General features: G+C 38.1%; 1 protein-coding gene and 1 non-coding gene across 2 annotated transcripts; both read left to right on the forward strand.

Annotated features, from left to right (window-relative positions):
* Positions 1-141: 141 nt before the first annotated feature.
* Positions 142-18,557, forward strand: RNF149 (ring finger protein 149). Its single transcript, XM_026842042.1, has 8 exons — positions 142-175; positions 7,485-7,735; positions 10,263-10,331; positions 13,192-13,274; positions 13,745-13,841; positions 14,362-14,391; positions 16,542-16,737; positions 16,919-18,557. Exons 1-8 carry the CDS (start codon positions 157-159, stop codon positions 16,975-16,977), a joined length of 804 nt encoding a protein of 267 aa, XP_026697843.1. The 5' UTR covers positions 142-156; the 3' UTR covers positions 16,978-18,557.
* A 744-nt stretch (positions 18,558-19,301) lies between these two features.
* On the forward strand, positions 19,302-19,417 carry LOC113487053. Its single transcript, XR_003399718.1, has one exon. It is a non-coding gene; the product is annotated as a small nucleolar RNA SNORD89 (small nucleolar RNA).
* The last annotated feature ends 4,575 nt before the right edge of the window (positions 19,418-23,992 follow it).

Consider the following 23,992-nt stretch of genomic DNA (forward strand, 5'->3'; position numbering starts at 1 on the left):
GTTCTGAAAGCTTTATGAAAACTACTTTTGATACTTGTAATCCTTCCTAACACTCCACTGTAGAATACTGAATTGCAGCAGACTGCGGTCGGAGGCCGGGGGGGGGACCACACGGTTCATTTAGAGCCACCTTTTTGCTATGCACCCTCTGGCAGAATGGCCACAGCGGTGACAGGTAGGCCGCTTTCTGCAGTCTGTCTGGAAACAAGCCAGATATCCTAAAGATGCCTTCTGGTGCCTTTGAAGGCACAGCCGTAGCTATTTGAAGATAGCTTTTGGTCTGGCTCTATTGTAATAGCTTCATCGTCCTCTCCTGCGCAGGTCTGTAAAGGATGGGAGAGGAGTGTAAGCATCAGGTAATTCTTAAGCGCTTGCAGATAGGTTAGAAAAATCGAAGCCTAGAGAAGGATGTTGACATGTCTGAGCGTGCTGATGATCGCTAGCCTACAGAAGGGATCTGTGATTTTCTGCGAAGAACCCAGATATTCAGTCACTGCAGCCTCTGCTTGGGCTATGACATTAAAGTCTTGCTGGATTTTTATGAGCATGACAATACAAAATGCTTAAATCAAAGAGGGGAAAAAACCTCAAAACTCTGCTGTGAAATCTGTTTGCATATGTAGACTTCAGAGGAACTGGAAGATGTTCAGAGGAGGATACAAAGACAAAGCAAATTAAGAAAGAAATGCTCTAAATGTGTTTTGCATGGTCTTGGTACAATGAGTTTGTTAATGCCTGGACTGTCATTCTTGGTCGTGAGGAAGGGAAAGACCAGGGACTTGGCTGAAGTAGAACCATAAGGCATTTCTAAAGAAAACAAACTTGTGTTCTTTAATATAGTGAGCTGAAAATCTCTGGGAGCTGTTGCTTCCTAGCACATATGACATATTGGGTGGAAGACAAGTCTCTTTTTGAAATACCAAGTGGAACCAGCTCGGGGGTTGGAAGCCTCTTAGCCTGCTGCTTGCTTGGGTAGATCAGCCTGGTCCATCTCTTGTGTTCTTAACCCACTGTGAAAGTGGAGGTGGGGTGTTAGGTAAGATGTGCCTTTGATTTTGATCCCATGTGGCAATTAAGGTACTTTGCTGGGTAATAATGCTTTCCTTTTTACAAGCTATCAATTTCTTGCTGTCTACTCTGTATTGGCCAATCAGTACAAATTTTTTTTTCCTTCCTGTGGGAATTTTCTCATGTTCCTCTCTTGCTCATTGTAGCCTCTCATAAATATTATTTTCTCTTTTGTGGAATCTCTTCCTGATTTTGTAATTCTGCTTATTTTATATTTTTTTTATGATTTTTCTCTTTTTGCTATCATCTCTGTGCTGCAGAAGACCTTCTTGGGCTTATGTCAGGTTTGGACTTGATAGTATATTTATATCTATCAGTGGTGTGAAGAGAAGTGCTGGTTGTTTATTTTCTTAAACTGGCAGAATGTTGCTGGTGAAAGCTCTACCTAGGTAAAGAGTGTTATTTAATATAGTATATATACAGTAATACGTGTCTACTTACTTATATTGACTTTGCAAATGCATGTTGGACCTCACGATGGTTTGGATGAGTCAGGAATATAATATATCACAATATAATCACTAGCTCTGCTGGAGTAAAAAAATCTGTTTCACGGCGGAAACTTTGAAACATGTAAATGTTTAAATTTTTCAGTGTACTTTGGGAATGTAGGGAAGAATTACCATTAGCATTTTAAATCTTGGAGTTTTTGAAGGAGGAGAAAAAAGTCTGGAAGACGGGCAAGGAAGAATCTGGAAGTTAAAGCTGTATTTTACAGGATCCAAGTTTTCCATTCCTGTGAAAGGATTTGTGAACTGACACATGAGGAAACAAGCCCTGCTTCTGGGAGGATTCCTGAGAATAAATACCCTGGGAAATCTGCAGTGCTGTAACTAAGTTGTATGCATAAGGAACATCCACTTTTAATGGGTTGGCAATTAGTGGCACTGGAAATAATGTGAGATGGAGCAATGGTTATGGCTGATAGAGGCACAGCCTGAATTATGTGAAGATGACAAATGGGTAACTTTTCTGATCTCTAAGTTTCATCTTTTTATTCTCCTTCTGAAAAACCTGGCTTTTGAACATTCTGGGGTGTGTGATGTGTGTGTGCTGTTGCTGGTGATGGGTTTTTTGGTGTTTCGATGTATTCCAACTTGAGTAAAAAGAGATTCTTGATTAGGCAAAGTGATTTACTCCAGCTGATGTCAAAGCATTTGATAAAGGACAAATATTCCAAGTATTCTGCAGTTGAGTTATTTTTCATGGGTGAGCTTCGGAAGTTCGGTGAGTAGGATTTTAATTAAAGTTTTGAAACAGGAGAGTCAAGAGTTTAAATATCTAGCCTTGCAATCCTGTCCCTCCTTCCAAAACAAGGTTTTTCAAATATGACTCTACTGATGTCTCATGTTTTTCAGGCCTCTGCTCTCTGCTCAAATGATGTTGTTCCAAATGCTAAATGACATCCCTCTTCGAGGGAACAATAGTGAAACAACTTCATGTGTGGCTGAAGAGGTTTTTTCCAGTGGAAGATACTTATTTTATCTAAATGACTTAAGATGTACTTCAGTTATTGAATCTGAATAGTATAAACTCAAACTTTAGTTTTACAGGAATACAGACTTTGCAAGCAGTCTTAACTCTATTCTCTTGTGGTCATGATGAACTTAATGTAGTACAGAGGCTTCAAATGCCTTTCCAAAACCAAAATAAGTATTGTATGTAAATATTAGCTGGGAGTGGGTTGGAGAGGAGTCTGCATATTGTGAAGTGCAGACTAAAGAGAGGTTCAGTGCTGGTTGAGAAATTAGGGGGAGGCAGTGGTATATTTCAGTGGAAAGAAAAAAAGGGTCTTTTTATTTGTTATTTTCCTTGTTATTCTTAATGCTGGGCATCCAGCCATCTCTGAACCCCTCTCAAACTAGGATGTGGTGGTCCTGATCAGAACATAAGTTTGATAGCTTGAAGACTACGCAATATAATATGATTGTGCTCAACACACGGGGAAGGGAGGAAGGAGGATTGGCTATAGTAGTTCAGGATGGGTCTGGAGTGGAGCTTTAGTGCATGGTTTGTGGATTTTTAGGGAAGCTTGGGACTTAACTGGAATACATGACTTTGGCTACGTAAAGGAAATGGTCTTTGATTTGGTGCAGTTTTGCCAAGTGTTCTCCTTCATAGTCATGTTTTTTTATGCAGATACATTGAACAAAACAGATGCGAATGACTTTGTACTCATGCTTCTGTAAGCTCTTGCCAGCTCCAGAGCAGCAGTTAGGGTTATTTTGGCATTGTAGTTCAACCCTTTACTACATTGCTTTCAGCATTACTTAGGATTCTCAAGTGGTGTGTAACTTCTGTATTACTAATGCTTTCTACCAAAAGCTTCTGGTACTCTACTAGGACAGAACTGAAATCAGTGGCTTGCTGAACTCTGACAGTTTAGTGTATGATGTTTGAGCTGCTGTGTTGTTCTGAAGAAGCAGGAGTAACTTATTTTATATAAACCTATTTTATATGTGAGAGTGCGTAGGTGTTAGAAACCTATGTAGAAGGGGGAACATGTTCCAGTGTTGTTTACTTGACTACTTGACTCTTCTGGTTACACATCTTCCTTCTTGAGTGAAAACAGAGCACACACCAGGGAGATGAGGTTGAGGTAGATAGTTGAGACGACGATTGTCATCGGATTGTTGGTGTACTCTTATGTGTTTGGTAAAGATCAAGAGACATTTGTTTGGACTAGGAACTAAAGAGAACTCTGCACTGGTGAGGCCACACCTGGAGTATTGTGTCCAGTTTTGGGCACCTCAATATGATGGAGGTATCAAGGTGCTGGAGCAAGTGCAGAAGAGGGCAACAAAGCTGGTGAAGGGCCTGGAGAATAAATCCTGTAACGATCAGTTGAAGGAACTGGGACTGTTCAGTTTGAGGAAGAGAAGGTTAAGGGGAGACCTCATCACTCTCTACAACTACTTGAAAGGACATTGTAGAAAGGTTGGTGCTAGTCTCTTCTCACAAATAATTAATGATAGAATAAGAGGGAATGGCTTTAAACTGCAACAGGGCAGGTTCAGACTGGACGTTAGGAAAAAATGTTTCACAGAAAGAGTGGTCAGACAGTGGAATAGGCTGCCCAGGTTGGTGGTGGAGTCACTGATGTGTGTAAGGGTCGTTTAGATGACATGTTAGATAATGGTGTAGGGGAGAACTTTGTAGAGTAGGGCTGATGGTTGAACTTGATGATCCCAAGGGTCTTTTCCAACCTGAATGATTCTGTTAAAAAAACAAAACAAAACAACAACAAAAAAACCCCCACCCCAAAACATTCAGTGATAATTGTGGCAATATTAGTAGGGTGCCTATGCTTAAATATATCTAAGGACTGACCTAAAAGATTCTTACCAAAGTGTTCAAACTCTGGGAGCTTTCTGGCATTTCTAATGAGGACAAAAAGTAGAGTATGTCTGCAGTTGGCTTCTGGATGACAGAAAATAATATTTGTTATCTGTGGGCATGAATGGAAATAAATATGATAGTTTGGGATGCCTGGAATCAAGATCCCTGTACTACTTTTTCCTTATCAGGAGAGTGCTGGTTTCCTTTTGCAAGACTTGCAGTACTATCACTAAAACTGACCTTGGCGCTCTGGTGGGAAATATACCTTCATCTTCAGAGTTGCAAATTTGTCCTCCTTTTCAGGTATCATGAGGATCTGCCAGCTCTCGCTGCTTTATTTGGATGATAATGTTAAAAAACCCCAAAGCATGTACCAAATTTCAAGTCTACCCAATTCCACTGAAGCATCAATCAAACCTAGAAAAGAAAACAGGTTTACTCTAGCAGAGTAAGTGTGGTTAGTTATTGCAGAATTAGAATGTTATAGAAGGGTAAAGCCAACAAAACATGCTCTCAGTAGATATGTGTGTGTGACACCGAGTTCCTTTATAAATGCGATTTGAGGTTTCTTGAGTTGTGTTGCAGTTGAAGAAGCTGATGGAATGACTCAACAGCATTTCAGTCCTTGAGCAGTGTGTTTGAGAAGTCTAAAATTAGTGAGGAAAGAGTTAAAGCCCTTAGTCTTACAGGCTGCTCAGGGCAACTGTTTCTCTGAGACTGCTCTTGTTCCTTTTGCAATAGAGGATTGCAATTCTTTTTCTTCCTCTCCTGTCTTGTGACCTTCAAGGCTGTCATGTTTAGTTGCATGTATTTTTAATGGCAGGTTCATCACCAATTCTTTAAAACTGTTAAAATGCTTTTAATGGGCATTTATTTAAAAATGTATGGCATACTTCTGTTAGTTCTAAAACTGGAAGGTGTCACAGTGTCTAGGAGCCATTGCACAGAAGTATCCTGCCTTCCATTTCAGGAAAATGACTGGTTGGTAGTTGAACATGCTAGTGACAAAACAGAGAAGGGCATTACTGAGTGTTGAGGAGTTTTTAAATACTTTGTTAGAAATCATATGGAGAGCTAGATAGCTGGATTAAACTGGTTTAGGATTTTGGGACTGAGGAGGAAGCCTTTATTGACTGAAAAGTACAGGCTGTCTTTAACCTTGAAACTTTCTGTTCTTCCTCAAGCCTGAATGAAACCACATAAATTTTTCAAGTGCTCCTTTACTGTTCACTAGCCATCCTTAGGCACCCCTCCTGTTATTTGTAGCTCTCACAGTTAATTAAGGACATAGGACCTAATCTCCTGATTTAGGTATGTGGATAACAGCTCTCAGTGATGTGAGATAAATTTCTACCTTCATACTTTCTTTTCTTGTTAACTCCCTGGGGGGTTGTGCAAAGTCAGAAAGCAAGGAGTTTCACATACTTGCTTCCCTGAGATTCATGAGTCTCTGGTAATGCTTCCATGCTGGTTCAGAGAGGAGAATAATATTAATTAACCAATTCTTAGTATGCTTGGACTTGCAGTATCATGTGGATCAGCAGATTGTTGGTGACTAGAACTAACTAATGGAGCGTAGTTGCTTGTGGATTTGTCCTGTTTGTTTTCAGCTTTGTTGCTTTGTGTCTCCTAATGCACCCACCGGGCAAGACAACATGTGAGTGCTGCTGGCGATCTGAGTGGGGTGCCCAATGGGAGGCACAAGTTGGGCCTTTACCCAGCAGCATCTTTTTCTCTGTCTCTCCACACCATCCACAAAACTTCCAGAAGCACAGCCCTATTTGGAAAATCTGCTCTTAAGCTGGGTCTGGATCTGACAGATGGGTATAACAGTGCTTACAGTAGGTGACCAGAAGTGGGATGATTGTGTGAGGTGGGGCTGAAAAAGGGTAGCTGGCGTTGAGTCTTATTCAACTAATCACTGGAACCGTCAGTCATCCACAGCAGACCATCTGCACCTTACGGAGGGAGGAGCTGCTGTGTACAGAAGTGAAACTTCTCCAGATTCCCTTTGGCGTGGTAGTGGAGTGGCCAGGTCAACAAGGTGTCACAACCAGACTGTCTCAACTAAAGGAGTTTGTTTTAAATATTTCAGAAAAATAACTGAAGGTAGAGAGGTGGGTGAGTCTGGTATGTTGTTTGGAGTCTTGAAAATCCCCGCTTGATGTAATGTTATAAATTAGGCAACCATGTTTTTTGACATAACGTCTTAGTAGTGAATCTAACACAGCTAGGAGGGAAAGGTCTTTAAGTCTTCAGTAGGAGGTCTTGTTACAGGTAGGTAACCTTGTGAATCTAAAAAGGTAGCTGTGACATTACAGCTTTAACTTTTCGGCTGGGAAAGACCTTTCTTCTTCCTCTACTTTCTCTCTGAATCAAACTTAGTTTCACTTTTTCTCAGAGGTAGGAGTGCAAAGAAAGCTATGAAGCCATGACTTACTAAGGGTGTATGGCAGCGTTGGTACACACAAAATGAGAACTATTCAAATAAAAATAGCATAGACCAGTGAAAAGGTGACATTTTTAACAAGAATATTTGTTTATAATTTATTTTGTAATACTTAAGTTAGATGTTTCTGAGACAATACTGGAGATGCTTCTGGACAAAATGGAATAAAACTCTAGTCACAGAGGATCTTTGGCTTCTGCTAGTCGGTCTTGGCAGTAATGTTTCATTTTTGGTGGCAGTACAGTGCTTAATAGGGAGATTTTTTGAATTAGGTGCTTTTTCATATGGATCAAGTGCTTTTGAGTTCTAATATGATAGTAAAATCTTTTGTTTCTGTGCTCCCAAAAGAGTCACTGAGTATTTCTTAACAAGTCCTTGTTGTGAGTTCTCATTAAGTTTGGAATGTTTAGTATTGATGAATCTTTAAGTATTACAGTATTTCATAAGAGAGCTTTTATAAAGGGTTCTTTTCTAGTAAACTTGATAAGTCTGCTATGCCTGAAGAAACATTCAGGGGCTTTCCTGCAACCTTGCTCGCTGATCTTAACTGAAGGGGCCCAAATTACCCTCAAACCAGAATACCTAAATTTTTAGTGTGATAACTTTTCTCTTTTTTCCCCTCCAACAGGAACAGGAAATACAGTGGTGATAATGGTCGGCTATCCAAAAGGAATAGAGATATTGGAGCCAGTACGAAGAGGGATTCCAGTAAAAATGACTATTGTTGTTGGCACACGACACGTGCAGGAATATATTAGTGGTCAGTCGGTTGTGTTTGTAGCCATCGCTTTCATCACCATGATGATTATATCGCTTGCTTGGCTCATATTTTACTATATACAACGTTTCCTGTATACAGGATCACAATTTGGAAACCAGGTAATTGGAGATTATGATACTTTAGAGTATTTACTGTCTTCTCATGTTGAATCAGTTGCCTAACTTTGCTTGTTTATTGAAGTATTCTTGAAGATCTGTGCCTTCTTGCTACTTCACTATCTGTGAATGCTACTCAGTTAGTGAAGCTAATAAGCAGTGTGCTAATTGGCATTGCAAGTTTGGCTAGTTATAATTATTAGATACTTGTATGAAGTTGTGGGAAATATATTTAGCCACCTGTCAACAACTGAGTAAAGGCAGCTTCTTGGGTGATTTGTCACCTAACTTCCTTCCGTTTGACATTAAAAAATGTGTTCATTCTTGGGTAATTTTCATCCTGAAAGTATTAACTTCCCTAACCAAACTTTGAATGGAAAGAGACCATGGTATGGTTTTTTTCTCTAAGACCCACAAGTAGCTAGGGCTAGAATTTTTGGTTCTGAAAGCTTTATGAAAACTACTTTTGATACTTGTAATCCTTCCTAACACTCCACTGTAGAATACTGAATTGCAGCAGACTAGAAGGAGCTTGTGTGGTGAGATTCAGCTCTCTTGGACTACCTGAAGTGCTGAGAGTGGTGGGAGTACCAGGAAGATCAGGAAGGAATAACTTTGCTCTTTGTTTGCATCTTCCACATTCCTGTTCTTTGATAGGTTAAAAAAAGTCAGCTTTACTTTTTTTTTTCCCCCTGAGGGAAGTACTTCATCATAGACTAATTTAGTTTGGAAGGGTCTTCAGGGGGCTGTGTGGTTCAAGCCCCCCACACTTGAGAGCAACTGGAGGTGTTGAGGACCTAGTCCAGCTGAGTTTTGAAGATATCTTAGGATGGCACTTCCCTGTGCTTTTCAACTCTTGCAGATAGGGCTGATGATGACTACGTAAGGAACCTAACCTACCATGGTTCTCTACTATGTGAAAGTTGCACTTGTTCTTTACAAGCAGTTGTTTCTTTTTTTTTCCCAGCCTCAGTTGAGAACAAAAAACCCCCCTGTTTCAAATGACTGCTTATCATGTGGATTTCCCCTGCCTTCTGATGGAACGTGCAGATTCTAGTTTTGTAGGAGGGGGAAGGGGGTTTTTGTATGCCCTTAGGAGTCTGATATATAAGTCCTCTGATAAGAACTTACAGGAATCTTCTAGGAAAATACTTAATATCTCAGTAGCTGAGGATAACATGTGGGACTTCTGTATTGGGTAAACTTGTTGTCTCCTTGAAACATTGGTTCCCTAGAGGTTTTTTTACTAATCTTTATGTCTTAGAACTTAGATTCTGAGAATACTTTCAAGAAAACAAAATTTTTGAGAAATACTTCTAGAAAAAGGGGGGTGTTTTTGTGTTGTAACAGTTGTTTGAAGAAGAAAATTGCTTCTTCCTGTTATGTTGGTTTTGGGATAGTTCATGCTGAGGGAAGTTCAAATGCTTTATAAGTAGTTTTAAGAGCCTTTTTTGGGTTGGATGTGTTGTTTACCAGGAATATATACCACAAACAATATATTTTGCCATTGGGCTTGTTAATTAAATGCTTCTTAAGTGAAATTGTGTAGCATTAGAAGGTTATGCCACTTTCCTTAATTATTCTTTGCTGCTGGTTGTCCATTTCTCAGAACTTTCATACTAATTCTTTTTAACACTATTAAAAAAAATCCCAATTTTCAATACTAGAAGTTTGTAAAATGATATAAATCCTTGTAATTATTACAGGGGAAAGCTACCATTACATTTTTATTATGGTATTTCATCAGCAAGGGTTGCTGCTAGACAGATCAACATCTGTTAATTGGGAGTGTTTAATTTCTCAATTTCTAGCAGTAGCTAGCATTCTGTATTGGAATACAGTACTGCTTTCTTTCCTTGCTTCCCCTCTAAGCATAATTAGGACTGTTACTGTATAGAAGTCCAGTATGGTTTCTCATGTCTGTTAAACCTTTCTTGTCATCTCCTTTGCATAATGTGTCCTTTCAGTGCAAAGCTTTGTATAGTGTGTGAGACAGTGTTTAACTGAAGGGAAGTATTAATAGCTACAAGCAGCCTTTTGACCTGGTGGCCAGCTGTAGGCTGCCCAGCAGGATTCCACCTTCTCTCAAGCTGCTGCAAAATGTACTCTGTGCTTGCTCATGGGCTTGCCTAACTAGAAGGTCTGGTTATGTGGCTGTTGTTTCAGCTCTGTTTGCCTCTAAAGCCTGCATTAGTGTCCATTTTCCTGTGCGGAAGGCCCTTAATGCAGGCAGTCATGATAACAAGGCTACATATGTCAACTTGGTCTGCATAGTTCTGCACCAGTTTTCATTGTAAGAGCAGTATGCTCATAGATAATGTTATGTTGCTGTTGTGCACTAAGAAGGTGAAACCTGAATTTCTCCAACATGTGCTGGTTGGAAGTATTTTGTAAACAAATTAGCTAGCCAAAGATTAATTTTTTAGATGCATTCAGAAGATTTAGTAATCCATATGGGAAGTATTTAAAAGCTTTGACATGTAACTCTTAAAACTGACTTGTGTACTAACACTTAAAATTTTTATTCAAGGGACATAGGAAAGAAACCAAGAAAGCAATCAGCCAGCTTCAGCTGCATACTGTGAAACGTGGAGAAAAGGTAATTTCTATGGCTCTGGTTATTGCTGTATGATTTAAAAAGTGTTGTAATGTCTTTATAGTATTTAAACTAAAATTCTCAAAACAGAATTGCAGTGTGACTTACAATATTAGGCTTATTTTAGAGCATCTTTCTTAAAAGGCAGAATTGAAAATTGAAGAGTCAAATTTGAACTACTTATGAATTGTAAGGCTGTTTTGTTGCAAACAATATTTGGTTATACAGAATGCTTCAGGAGACTACGGGGCTGATACTGGAAAGATGAGGAAATGGTATTGTCTTTTCAGCACTTGAAAGCATCAACAAGTGGATTGCAAAATACTTCCTAAGTCGTATTGATTGCACAGTTCTTACTGCTGATGTAATGTTTTGTTTTCTTAAAAGAACATCCATCTTATTGATCAGAAGGCCTTAGAAATCTAAAAAGCTTTGAAAAATGAAATACTTGTTTCATCTTTTGGCATACAATACATTAAGGAGCTGCATAGACTTATTTGAAGCATAAATTTTTTTTAAATACATTTCTATGTATTAAAGCTATTCTAAAAATTAAAACGGCTTTCAAGAAGTTAGCTTTGACAGCATACGGCCTAAACTCATAGCTGTATTAGAGTAATTGAAGTAGAAAAAGAGAAAATTTTCAAAGAAAATATTATTTTGAGTTTCAGGCAGCTCTGATCCTAGATGCTAAATTAGCTTCTGACTAGACTTCTGCTGCTGCAGAGGCATTTTTTTCCCCAACCCTTGTCTTATTTGATTAGTTTTTACTTAAAGACTGATTTGCTCCAAGATGAAAAACAAGGATTAGCTTTTTTTAAATCCATGAATAAAATTGAGGTGAAAAAGGACATTTATGTGTAAGAACTTTAAAAGTTGTGATTCAGCAGAAGCTGTTCAGAACAGGTCACATGCTACAGAGAATATGTCCTTCACTTGCTAAATCAGTTTTGAAATTAAAAAAGCAAACTGTCTTTGGACTTGCCTTGTTTTCTTATGCATTCAGCATGTTTACGTAGCATTTACAAGAATTTGTTAGTTTTTATTATATTCTAAATTCCATCAAAAAGTAATCTATTTCATGCTGTGAACAGAGGGATATTGATGCTTCTGTTCATGCAATGGTGAGATTGGAGATCAAGAAAGATTAAATTGAATCAGAACTTGTGTAAAACAGTATCAAAGCATAACATCAGCATAGGAAGAAATGGATTTAAGTGTCACGATGAAACCTGTGGTGAGAACTATGAGGAGGATGTCAACTGCTTTTAAGTTGATGTTCAGTAAACCTCTAAAAAGGGTTTGTATTGTGACATTTTTGCAGTGGATCAGGTAGTTTCTTCCCATTGATATATCCTTGACTAAAATACAATGGAATTTAAGATGTTATACATTATGCTGGTTATAACTGAGAATGCCATGTTAGTAAAGCAAAGTAGAATGAGATAAGGTTAACATTTCTCTCTTAAAATGGGTTTTTCTGCTTGGTAAATCATGTCTTCTAATTTGATTTGAATAAGCCTACTATCAGCAAGTTTATGTAATTTACTGATGCAGAGGTACTTTCATGAACTAAAGTAAATTTATCTAGAAATACAGTCCTGTCTATTCTGTTAGTGTAGATTTTGAAGTATTTCCTTTTAAAAGAGTGCCATTTAAAAGAGTGTATTTCTGTTATCGTGACACACTACAGCCTTTCATTATCACTTCACTTGGGGTTGAGGTATTTAACTAAAAATAGGTCAATATTTTAAAAGTGCATTTGCTGACATGTAGGTCTTTCCTGAGAAGCTTATGGGATTATTGTAAAATGGACACTCATTTGAGTATATGCTACATATGGTGTGCTTGGATTTTGCTTCTTGTATGGGATTAAAAATATTTGTTATAGAATAAGTACTTGTTTTAAATTTGCTTATGTAAAAAACAGTTTTAATTTGATTTACTGGAAAATTTAAGGTACTAAGTAAACTGATAGCATGCAAAGGTGGGGACATCTTGTGTTAAACTTGAAAGTTTGCTTGCAGTACTAATTCATTTGAGTGTTTGTGGTAATGAACTTGAAGTGCTTCAGTAAGTGGTAAAAAAACCCCAATTGTTTTGTGGGGGATGAAAGGGAAGAAGTTGGCCCACTGTCTGTTCCTCTAATACTTATGTTTTATACAACCTAATTAACACTGAATTATTTCGCTTTCATCTGGAGATATCCATCATATTTGCACTGCAACTATAAGCATGGCTTTAAGACAATAGTAGAACCCATTAGGAAAGATACTTAACCCTTACAAAGAAACAAATTGAGGTTGGGAAATACTGCATTTTGACAGTTTTCTCTGGTGTGAGCTGGGAGGGAAGCTTTAAAAACCATCCCAAATTGCATACTTTTTCTCCTCTGTTAGCTACCAAGGGATATCTGCTAGAATGTGGTAGAAAAAAAAAAGTGGGGAAGAAGGGGTTTGCTGTATTCAGCTATTCCTACTTAAGCATTTGGTAGTCTTTGGGACCATCAGTTAAGAATTAGATTGTGCGCTTTCATCTGTGCTGCCCTCTTCTAAAATTTCTTCATTTTATAGTTTTAAACTGAAATTTTACTGTGCTCTCATGAGCAAAGCCAGTGTTTGAGATTTAACAAATTATTTAAGGGACTGCTATTTAAACTAGAAAATCCAGGTTGGGCTGCTTTTAGTATTTGGTATCACTTCGTCAAATTGCCTCTTGCTGGAATCTTGAATTAAATGAGGGAGATATTTTTATTTGCTAAACCATATTATACTTTTTATAGTCTGTGAAGCTAGCTATTACACAAAGCTTGTTCTGTAATGAAATATAGATGTAATGCATTTAAATGTGTTGTCATATTTAGGGTTTAGATGTTGATGTGGAAAACTGTGCTGTGTGCATTGAGAACTATAAACTGAAAGACACTGTCCGAATTCTGCCATGCAAGTAAGTTGCCGTAATTATTGTTTTCTCTTTAGCATGTTTTCCCTGAAAAATGTGATGAGCTTTCTGTAAACTCTTCCAAAACTTTGGCGGCAGAGCTGAAGCTGTGCCATTTGTATGGTGTGTTACATGTTGAAGGGCAGTGGGAGACCTTGTAGCACTTCACATCTATGCAGAAAAAAGGAGCAATTGGGAGAGGTGTAGGAGTGAAGTAGAGCTTTTTTAAGTTAGAATTGTACACCGTTGAACTGGGAGCTCTGTGGTGTCCTTGTGCTTAGTAACATCTCATTTCAGGAAGGTAGCATGAAAGAAGATGGTTCCAGAACTATGTCTGTCCTAGTAAATTAAGCAGTACTTAATTGTCAGGGTTATAAATGAATGAGTTTATTTTTTAATGTAGTACCTTGCACATTGTTTGAAGGAATAGTGTGTAGCTTTCCTGATAAGTTCTAAAAGGCATTTCTCTTCTTCAGGCACATCTTTCATAGAACGTGCATTGACCCTTGGCTTTTGGACCACCGAACTTGTCCAATGTGTAAACTAGATGTTATCAAAGCTTTGGGATACTGGGTATGTTTCACACTTACTTTAATCTTCAAGGTAAAAGTACAGTGGAGGAGTCAAGGCTTTGTGTAACTGTTCAGAATGAGAGCAGTTGTTACTTGACAAGACTGAAGAAACTGGGAAAAGATGCAAGAGTAATTGAGAACCATAAAAATAAGGGAATTTAATGGGTAAGACCTTAAACAGTGTATCAAGCATCTTACAAATCTTCTGTGTTCTCTTCTGTGATAACCAATTTTTTTCTGCCTTCAGCTGATGATAGGAAGTTGAAGCAGAGGTGAGGCAATTTGCCCAAGCTGCAAAAATATAACTTCATTCAGTAGATCTAGAGCATATATTGGGTCTTGCTGAGAACTGCAGTTCAGAGGAAAAAATTACAGGTTTTCTATCTTGAGAATTTGTGTACTTCCACGTATGCCCAGTGTTTTACTCCTGTAAATGAGCTAGTACTTAGAACCTTCCTAAAGACATTCACCAGGAATTGGTTAAGTAGAGAAAATGATGTGCTCTCATTTCTTTCTGACAGCACCAGAAAAGAGAGATGAAGACACATGCGGTAGGTTACTTGGTCACTGTTGATAATTAGTCTTGAGTTCCACTAAAATGCCATAGGCATGAATATACCTCTTCTACTGATCTACAGAGATCTTCAGAAAATAGGGGTATTCCTTGGTTTCAGGTACCTTCCTTTCATAGACTAGGTCTGTGTTTTGAATAGCTTTTATTGCAGAGACTTAGCAGATCTATGGAAGGCTTTTGTGAATTACTTTTTTGTTTTGTCAAAGGTGACAATACTCATGCTGTGTAATACATAGAAGATTGCAGCACTTCTGTGTATTATCAGACTTGATACTCAAGAGTTGCAATTCTTCGTTATGCAAAATAGCTATTATTACTTTAATATTGTTATATTAGCAGCTTATTTTTTGCTCACTTTCAATTCTTGGAGTTGATGTAACTTGTGTTACATGCATCCTCCTGTATACTGGCTGAAAACTGAAATACTAGACCTTCAGAACACCTATTCCCTGAATTCATGCTGTTGCAGAGGATACTAATACCAAGCCTAATCAGGAGGAGTAACACCTCTTGTGCTTCTTAGGCAAAATGAATGTGGGAAAGCAGATTGAATGGGATTATGTTAAATACAGAAGCCTGGTTCTTTTATTTAACGGAATAACGGGGGAAATGTGTCCTGCTTATGCATCAATTGTTCAAGTCCCACTGAAGCTAATAATGTGGGAAATCATTCAGGTTTTTATTTCTAGCTTAGTTTTGAGCCTGATCCAGGTTGCCCAATCTAGTTTGTAGAGTGATTGTGTGCATTTAGTGATGTGAGGAAAAAAAGTGTGAAGAGCAAGGCAGCTTCTTTCAGCAGTGTACTTGCTGAGTGACATAACTGCAGAAAAGAATGTGCAGTCTTGTTATAGAAATCTACTAAACTGTCTGCAAAGAGGCTGAAGGCTCAACCAGTTTTATGGAGAACAGATACTTGAGATGCTTCAAAAATTTTAAAGGCTAAAAGTAGAAAGAAGGCACTGAGTCCTATCACCTGGATTTTCTTTTGTAAAGACTGGACTTCAGTGGTGTAGTTCTGCATTATGGTGTTTCTTAAGAGAAAAAGAACTTGCAGTTCTACATGTCTGACTGATTTAGTAGAGCATTGTTAAATCTTGCAGTTTTGGTGCTTAAACTGTCTAAGTTTTGGAAACCAAAATCCTGAATGCCCCCTGCCCACACATGCAGAGATTGTTATCACATGTGTCTTAACATGTGCTCAATTGTACCAGTTCTATAGCTTATTAAAAAGTACATTTTAAAATAAGCTTCTTTGGTGCTAAGGAAAGAATCAGCCTAGAATTTCCTAAATCTTAAGATGGGCCTTTGCTAATTGTTTGAGGAGAGGAAAAATACTCATTATGAAGCCCACAGAATAGCTACTTGTACTGCAGTATACTTGCTTACGTATAAATAACGTCAGTATCAATGGCAGTGGCTTAGTGAAGGTAGTCTGTTTAATTTTAGGAACAGAATTGTGCATATAGGACTTGGAATTAACTTGCAGAATGGATCAGAAATAGCTCATGTTATACAATAGGTGAAATAAATTTCTTTGCCTGTGCTGCAGATGTTTTGTTCCTGCAAAGTGACAAGCCATCACATTTGCAATTTTGGAACAGACTTAAAGTTAGGCTGGAGGTAGAGTAGGAGGGAAACTTGTTCTGATGTCAAATCTTTGCTCACCCCAGTAAAAGAAGTCTAAGCTTGTCCAAATGCTATCATGAAAAACAGAGGCTTCCACAAAATCATAAAGGATCTGAAAAACAGAGGCTTCCACAAAATTATAAAGGATCAGTAGGTTTGCTCAGTAAAGAGTTTGTGTGAGCTGAGCCTGCTCCTAACCCCAGACTGCTGCGATACTGCTGCTACAGCACTGAAATACTCCATCCAAAAGGCTGGCTGCGTTGACTCTTCCTGTTGCTGCTCTTGGCTTTGGGGTGGTTTTTCTTTTGCTTGGCTTTGTTTCTTTGCAGTCAGACAATAATGTTGAAAGTAGACACTCCTCAACACCACTCATGAGTGCAGAGGTAATAGGCAAAAAAAGGTCTTTTTTCCAATAAGGTGAGGTCACAGAGTGATAACATGGAGGCATGTGGATGCCTAGTGGTAGACAAAAGTGTCAGTTAAATATATTTAATTTTGAAGGGGGACCCTGAAGATGTACTTGAAGTTCCAATCCCTGAATCACTAAGTGGCAGTGTTTCAGTTGGAAGTCTGAGTATTGCTCTACAAGATGACGACAGAAATGAAGTAAGCGAATTGTCAGCTTCCTCCACCAATGAATCTGTATTGCAATGTACCAGTTTAAAAGAGGACGCGGGTGAAACCACAGCATTACTTGGTAAGTAACAATTTATCACTTGACAATCCTTAACACCATTCATTGCATTTGAAGAAACCATTCTCTTAACTCATAGGTATATATGAATATGAAATTTGTTGCCAGAGTTTGGATTAATGTAACAGAACATATTAAAATGGTACATGAATAAACAGTTTTTCTTCTAATTCCTGACTTCTAGATGTGGATATCAGTAATAATCGGCATGGAGAACATCTATCTAATGGAAATTCCCACTGAACTGCTTCATGGAAGATATCTTGAATAGACTGTTGAAGAACTATTATTTTTTATTTAATTAGTATGGACTTTTGTCTAGTTAATGGAAAAAATAACAATGTAAATTATTTTACCTTTCAAACTTTTCTAGCTGGTGTTCCAAAAGGGCTAATAATTAAGAATTTTGTACACAGGAGGATTTTATAAATCTCCTCTGGATGTCTCATCCTAAAAGAAGATGCAATAACCCTTTTTCTGTAAGCATTGTTACAATGTCATTGTGTTCCAGAGGGCTGTAACAAAGATGAAGACTAGGCAGTGAAAACAATGTAGAATGTCTAACAGATAAATATTTTGGATGCACTATTTACATTCAGTATGTACACATGGAGAACACTTACAAGACTGCAGCTATTAAAATATTCTGAAAGTTCTGACCTGTTGTAATTGGAGATGAATTCTTAGAAAAGATAATCTAACCTTGAAGGAATCAAATAACTTAATGGATAAGTTGCATATCCTCTTTTTGTAATAAAAAAATCACTACTTGCAACTTTCCTTACATGTAACAAATACTAATTTGATCTTGTAATGTGTTCTACTCGGAGTGGATGCTGAGAGAAAAGAGTTTCTCCATCTTGCTAGCTTTTCATACTGAATTTGGCAGTAATAGGTTGTGCTAGGTGGTCTTCACGTGCTGAGCATGTAGACTTATTTAGGTATATGCACACTGGTTACCTCTTTCAATCTTAAACTCAGTAGAACAGAGGTAAAGGGCTAATTACGGCTAAAATATATATTTATTAGTCTATTTATAAGAATTTACTTAATTCCTTCTTACTCCTGTTCCCATCCTGTCCCACTTCGTTATGTACAAATTGAAACTGTTTTTTAGGATCTACAAAGGTTGAGTTTTGGTTTTTCTTTTTTTCCCCTTTGCATAGAGATGCTGGAATTCTTCACTTAGATATTCCACATTAGGAGTTTTGACTGGGTTTGTCATTAGCTTCTATTCCTTTCTTTTAGATTAGCAGTAATGTGCCTTATAGTAAAACACTTAAGAAACCTGAAGCATCTGAGAGTAAATATAAACCCTGGCATCTCCCATTATGACCTCTTATTCAAATATTTATATACTGTAAGTGGTATAAGGAATTGCTAAACTGTTTTGTAAAGAAATATGTATATTTAAAACACTACTTAAGAGTGTTAAGTGAGTTGTTTAGGATTTTAGCATTGTCATGTTACAAATAATATGCTACATTCCTCAATTTTCTTTTGTAAAGCTGTTACTACAGATTGCTTAAAACAGTGTCTTGTACTAGACATTTGTTTTAGAGTGCGTTTTGTTTTTAAAATGTATATTTGGAATGTTTTTAAGAAAATATGCAATTCTTTTTCTAACTTATATTGAGCTTCAATAGAAGCAATAACTTTTTTTAATTTTAGAATGAATGTTCCAGAAATGATAGAGGTTTCAGCTGGGGAAATATAATCTGAACTTCTACGTTGCAGAGCAGATGTTTCACCCTAAATTTCCTTCAAAAAATTCCTATTTATGCCTACTTTATAAAACAAAAAAATCTGCCTCTTCCCTGTAGGAGTGTAACTTTTAAGTTTACTGGAAAATTGTCAGGTTGTAGTTCTGATGTCACCAGCAGGTGCAAGTTTTTGTGATGCCTTTATCTTACAAGAAGCACATGAGAATGGAATATGACTGACCAACCATCTCCAAAACTGAACAAATAAAAAAAAACAACCCACATCTGAACCAAACAACGTGTAGGGACATTTATGTCTCCAAAAGAAGCTTACCAACATTTCCAGAACTGCCTTTTTAACTATCTCTTCAATATTAAAAACTAAGTCTTCTCCCTCTTCCTTAACACAAAACTGAACATTGATATAGTAATTGTTGAGACGGTTTAAACTCTAGCTCAAGGAGGAACAAAAAGGCGTTGTCAAGAGAAGTCTTGTCAGTCTGTGGATTGTGTCTTGCTGATACCTGCAGCGCAGTATTCATGCTGGAGAGGAGAAATGTGGTAAGTACTTCAGCTTTTATGTAATACTGATAAAACCAAAAGATTTTCTTAAGAATTAACGTTGAGACCTGGCAGAAGGCTGGAAGAAAAGCTAAAGGACCTGCAAACTGAAAAGTGTGCTTATAAAAATTGGAAGTGTATGGACTTAGAAAAATATCCAAGTATGAAGATTCCTGGGGTAGGTTTCTAATGCTGGCACTATACCTCTTTCATTTCAACCTTTTACAAGAGTATTTGGTTTGTTCATAGTTCATAGCATAATTCATCTTTGATATGGTTGGGTCTTGTAAGGTCAGCTGTGCTGCTGAGGAATGATGACAAAAAAAGGCCGAATTGCAGTGCCTCCAGCAAGCAGTTTGCTCTCCTTGGAAGCACAATGACAAAAATTATCTGAAGCGAATCATTAGTCTGACCTCAGTCAGAAAGCTGATGCACATTAGCAAAAAGTTGATAAAAAGTACAGGACAGGAAAGAGACAATCTAGGGAGCTTAAAACAGTATCAAGAGAGGATTAGAAACATGAAGCATATGACCTACTGTGAAAGTTATGTATTGGATGAGCTGAGTAAACAGGTGTAGGCAGTGATTGGTAAGTACAGGTTCCCAGACTCTGTTGATCTGGACCTACTGTGCTGGATCAAACTGGTATTTCTAGTTTCTAGCACTTTACCTACCAGAAACTTACGTGAAGGTCAGAACTAATGAATGTGTTTTCCTCCACCATGGATGTTATTGCAGGATAGGTGCTTTGTGACTCCCTTCCCTACCATTTGGAGAATCTTTAAATTAGCCTCTTCTGCTTAGGCTATGCCCTGCCTAATGTGGGAGCTGAAGCTGTATGTGTTGTGGGTTCCTTCTGCCCCACCCTGATCTTTTTTTTCCTGCCTTTGTCAAATTTTGCTGTAATCAGGCAGAGGGTTTCTCATTAGAGGTGTTCATATGGTCTGACTATACAAAGCTAAAGCACAGTGCCCACAAGAATTGGACAGCCCCCCAATGGTGATGTGAATAAATCCAGGGGATGTTACTGTTGTAGAACAAGTTTGTTAGTATTGTGTTCATTAGTATGGCTTTGTTAGTTCTAGTGTTACTGTTAGGGAGAAAATTTTTTTAAAGTTCATGTGATTTTTAAAAAAGAGCTATGAACATGTCAAAATTGACTGGTGTTTAAAGCAACAGCTAGAGGCCACTCTGTTTAGAAATTTTAGTTTATTAATAATAGTCTGCAAATGCCAAATTGGAAAATAAATTTGATAGTAAATAACTGTTCAAACTAGCTTCAGCTTTCAGACTACAGCAAGCAAAAAGGAACTGTAGATGTTTCAGATCTAAATGCATGTTAATAGTGAGTTTACCTGCAGTATAAATTTAACTAGAAAATTTGGATTTTCTTTTAGTAATGACCGCTGGAATGGATTTTTCTTTGGCTCTAAGCAATGCTCGGAGAAGATTCTTTGCATGTACTAGAGGTTTGATTAGATAGCAGTAAACTCCTTCACCCTGCTGTTCACCCCCTTCCCTTTGAGTATGTGAATGTAGTCCAGTAACCTGTTGCCAGTAATTAGTGCTAAATTCTGGAGGTGTGCCAGAGGAGTTGTAGGATAATTTAACTACAGTGAGAATGCTTTTAATCTGTGCTGATTTAATACATTGGGCACTGGTATATTCCTGCCAAAGCTGGGCTGTTAATATTTTTGGAGTTCCGGTCCTGTGCCAGGGTGTAACCAGGACAGAGAAACACCATTGCAACAAACATGCAAATTATAATTTTTTTAATTGCTTCTTAATTCAGGAGTGGTCTTCCACGTTTTCTGCCTGGCCTGCTAAACTTTCAGTAAGACTAGCCAGTAGTTTGCAGAGAGGAGTGCAGCAAGTGTATAGCAACAGTTAACCCCTTGTCCTGTGGTTCATTGGATGTTGATCAAGGCAGAGGCGGTATGTACACTTGCAGGTTTTGATCAGCTTTGATCAGAAGGTGTTGGTTTTACATGATGATGGCAACAGATAGGACACAACAGGTTGGGCTGATTATTTAGCTGCCCCATAAAAGCAGACTTCTGTCTAGACAAGCAACTACTGCCAGCAATACCAACTGTACTTTGAAGTATACACCAGTAGATCGGCATTTTGAATTTGTGGAATTCAGTTGTTGCCACCAACACTTGGGATGTTGATGTGTAAAACTCTGAACTCTTACTCAACAGAGCCTTTAGCAGCCTGAATCAAGTCAGCAATGATGATACTGTGGCAACAGTTAGTGGTGTTGGGGTGGGTTTTTTTGGTTTTGAAGTGTGGGGTTTTTTTTTTTGCTTTGGGGTTTTTGTTGGTTTTTTTGTTTTTTTGAGGGGAGAGGTTGCATGCATAGTTTTCACTGGTTTGATTTTCAGGACTTGGCAGTGTTTCTGTGCTGGATGAAGATTGAGATAAGTAAGAACGTACTGACTCTGCAGCTCTGCAAAGGGAGCTGGAACTGAAATTTAGTAGGGGAGTCAGCTAGAAATATCCCATCAGGGTAACCTTGAGGAAATTAAGTTCTTAGTGTTGGCTATTGGGTGAATAATGTTGTGTTGGCAGCTTGACAAGAGACTCTTCTGCTCCCTATGTCTCCCTTCAGCCACCTGGCTGGGTGAGACTTTGCACAATGGCTTGGATCAATTTAATAGCTTGCTGTATGAAGGAGAGTGAGTGGTCCTCTCTGGTTTTCCTTTTCTGCTCTATTTACTCTGCTCTGTCTCACATTCAGATTAAGACTATGCAATGAAGTAATTCAACTTAAGTGGCAGAAAATTAAATTTATCAAAGCTGTATTTTGACAAGCTAGGAAACTGAATATCCTTACTATGCAATTAAATGAGGTTTAGAGCTGGCTAAGGCAATGAGGTGTTGGGGTGGAGGAGGGAAGAGCAAGACTTGCCCTTTGGGTAAGTTAAAGAGATGAAGCTTTATAACAGGACTGTAGTGGGTTACAATTCCTAAAATGGAAGATGGCAGCAGCTTTTTTTTTTTAAACCAGAATAGCAGTAAAAATTGTAATGTCTTCTGTCCTAGAGACTTCTCATTACTAGGTATGTTCTTTTCTCTCATAGGTGATACGTGAAGATTTGGGAATTGGAACTGTAGATTAAATATGCACAAATCAAGCTGAAGGCTTTTGGTTTTGTTCAGTATGGGTCCTGATTTCTCTCCTCAGATATCCTGCTGTATTGCAAAACTTGATTTGAGAAAGTTTTACAAGTAGAATGTCTCTATAATTGCATGTGTTTGTGTGAAGAATGCATTGCCTGGAAATTGTCCATTATACTTCCACTGGACCTGAAGCTACTTTTCACCATCTGAAACATGGTAATGATACTGCATTTTTAAATGAGCTTATCCTTCTTAATTCAGAAGTGAAATAATTTGAGTTTCCATCATTTTGTTAGTCTGAAGCTTAAGTCCAAAACTTTGAAGCCAGTTACTTCTATGATAAGTGTAACTGTAGAGAACCATTTGAACTTGCTAGTCTGTCAACAGCTGTTAACAATCAACTGTCTCTTATGGTAACCTTGTACTAAACTTGGTTGCATTGTTTGGATTAAGCACTGGGCTGTGTCTTTTCCATTGTGTATGTACAACTGTAAGAATGTCGTTATGCATTGTTGTTGTAACTTAATGGTTAAAAGCTCAAATTCCATAATAAATTATACAGACCTTTTAAAAAGCAATGTTTGAGAAGCATGAGCGTTTTGTTTTCTTTGCTACACTTGGGTAAATGGATGTGAGGCACTAGCCTAGCACAAAGCAAGCTTAACTTTGTGAGATTCTTTCAGTGTGTTGTGGTTTTTCCAGTGTAGCTGGTACCTGGGTGGGGTGGGTTAACCTTGCCTGGCAGCTAGATGTCCATTCTGCTCTCACTCTTCCCTTGTCCTGCTGAGGAGGGGGAAAGTAAGATGGAAAAACTCATTGGTGAAGAAAGTTACCGCTTACCATCACAGGCAAAACAGACTTGACTTGATGAAGATTAAAACTACTGCCATTTAAAAATGGAGTTAGTGAAAAACAGACAAAAAAACCAACCCTTTTTCCTACTTCTGACTCTTCCCTGTGAGTGGTAGCAGGGGGATGGGAAGGAAGGTTGTGTGTCAGTTAGAGACCTTTGGTCTCTGCTGTTCTCTCCTCACCCTTTTCCTGCTCCATCATGAGCTCCCTCCAGGAGCTACAGTTCTTCTTGAGGTTAGACTGCTCCAGGGTTATCCACAGGTGCCACCAGCCAGGCTCAGCTGTGCCTCCTTGTATGGGTTTGGTCTAGCACTGAGCACCCCTGGCCCTTCCTCTCAAACACCATCCTGCAGCCCCCCCTGCTACTCCACCCTTGCCATGTATGGATTTGGGAAAGTATAGCTCACCTTCCCCCCTAACAAGCAAACCATGCAGAAGCATACAGCACATTCAGTAACAAGTTTGAATACTTTCATCAATGCACAGGGCTTTAAAAGTAATATCAAGTACCTATAATAAACTGTTTCTTGATAGCTGCTAATTTTTGTAGTTACAGGACAAATCCAGGGCTTGGGGATTTATGTAAGTCAGTATAATTCAATCAAATACTGTGAAAAAGCAGAACAGCTAGGCTTTTGCTGCAGTATCATAGTAGCAACCTACTTTTTTTTAGCAAGACTTAAATTCCTTTAAATTCTGTAAATCGTAGGGTAGATTACAATGCCTTGAAGCAGTAGTAATCAGTTTTCTCATGAAGCCTATTAAGTATTACTACTTAGTACTACATCTTATGACAAAGTTGCAAACAAAAGCCTATAACCTATATAAAGTGTTTTTAACCATGTATTTTTAAGAGAGGTACTGCTGCATAGGAAATAGTAAACTTGTACTTCAACTTCAGTAGATGTAAAGCTTTAAGGTACAAGTTTAGGGCACAAGCTAGGTTACCTGTTGCTGCTAACAGCAGCTTACAGAAAATGTCTCAAATTGGAACAGACCTTATACAAGTGCTACTT

Source organism: Athene cunicularia (genome assembly GCF_003259725.1).
Source record: "Athene cunicularia isolate RWA chromosome 1 unlocalized genomic scaffold, athCun1 chr1_part1, whole genome shotgun sequence".
Taxonomy (NCBI): Eukaryota; Metazoa; Chordata; class Aves; order Strigiformes; family Strigidae; genus Athene; species Athene cunicularia.

Excerpts from the sequence above, each read along its gene's own strand:
- RNF149 (XM_026842042.1), top strand. Across the intron at positions 13,275-13,744 it reads GTCCGAATTCTGCCATGCAA|GCACATCTTTCATAGAACGT; the intron begins GTAAGTTGCCGT and ends TCTCTTCTTCAG. Across the intron at positions 13,842-14,361 it reads TCAAAGCTTTGGGATACTGG|CACCAGAAAAGAGAGATGAA; the intron begins GTATGTTTCACA and ends TCTTTCTGACAG.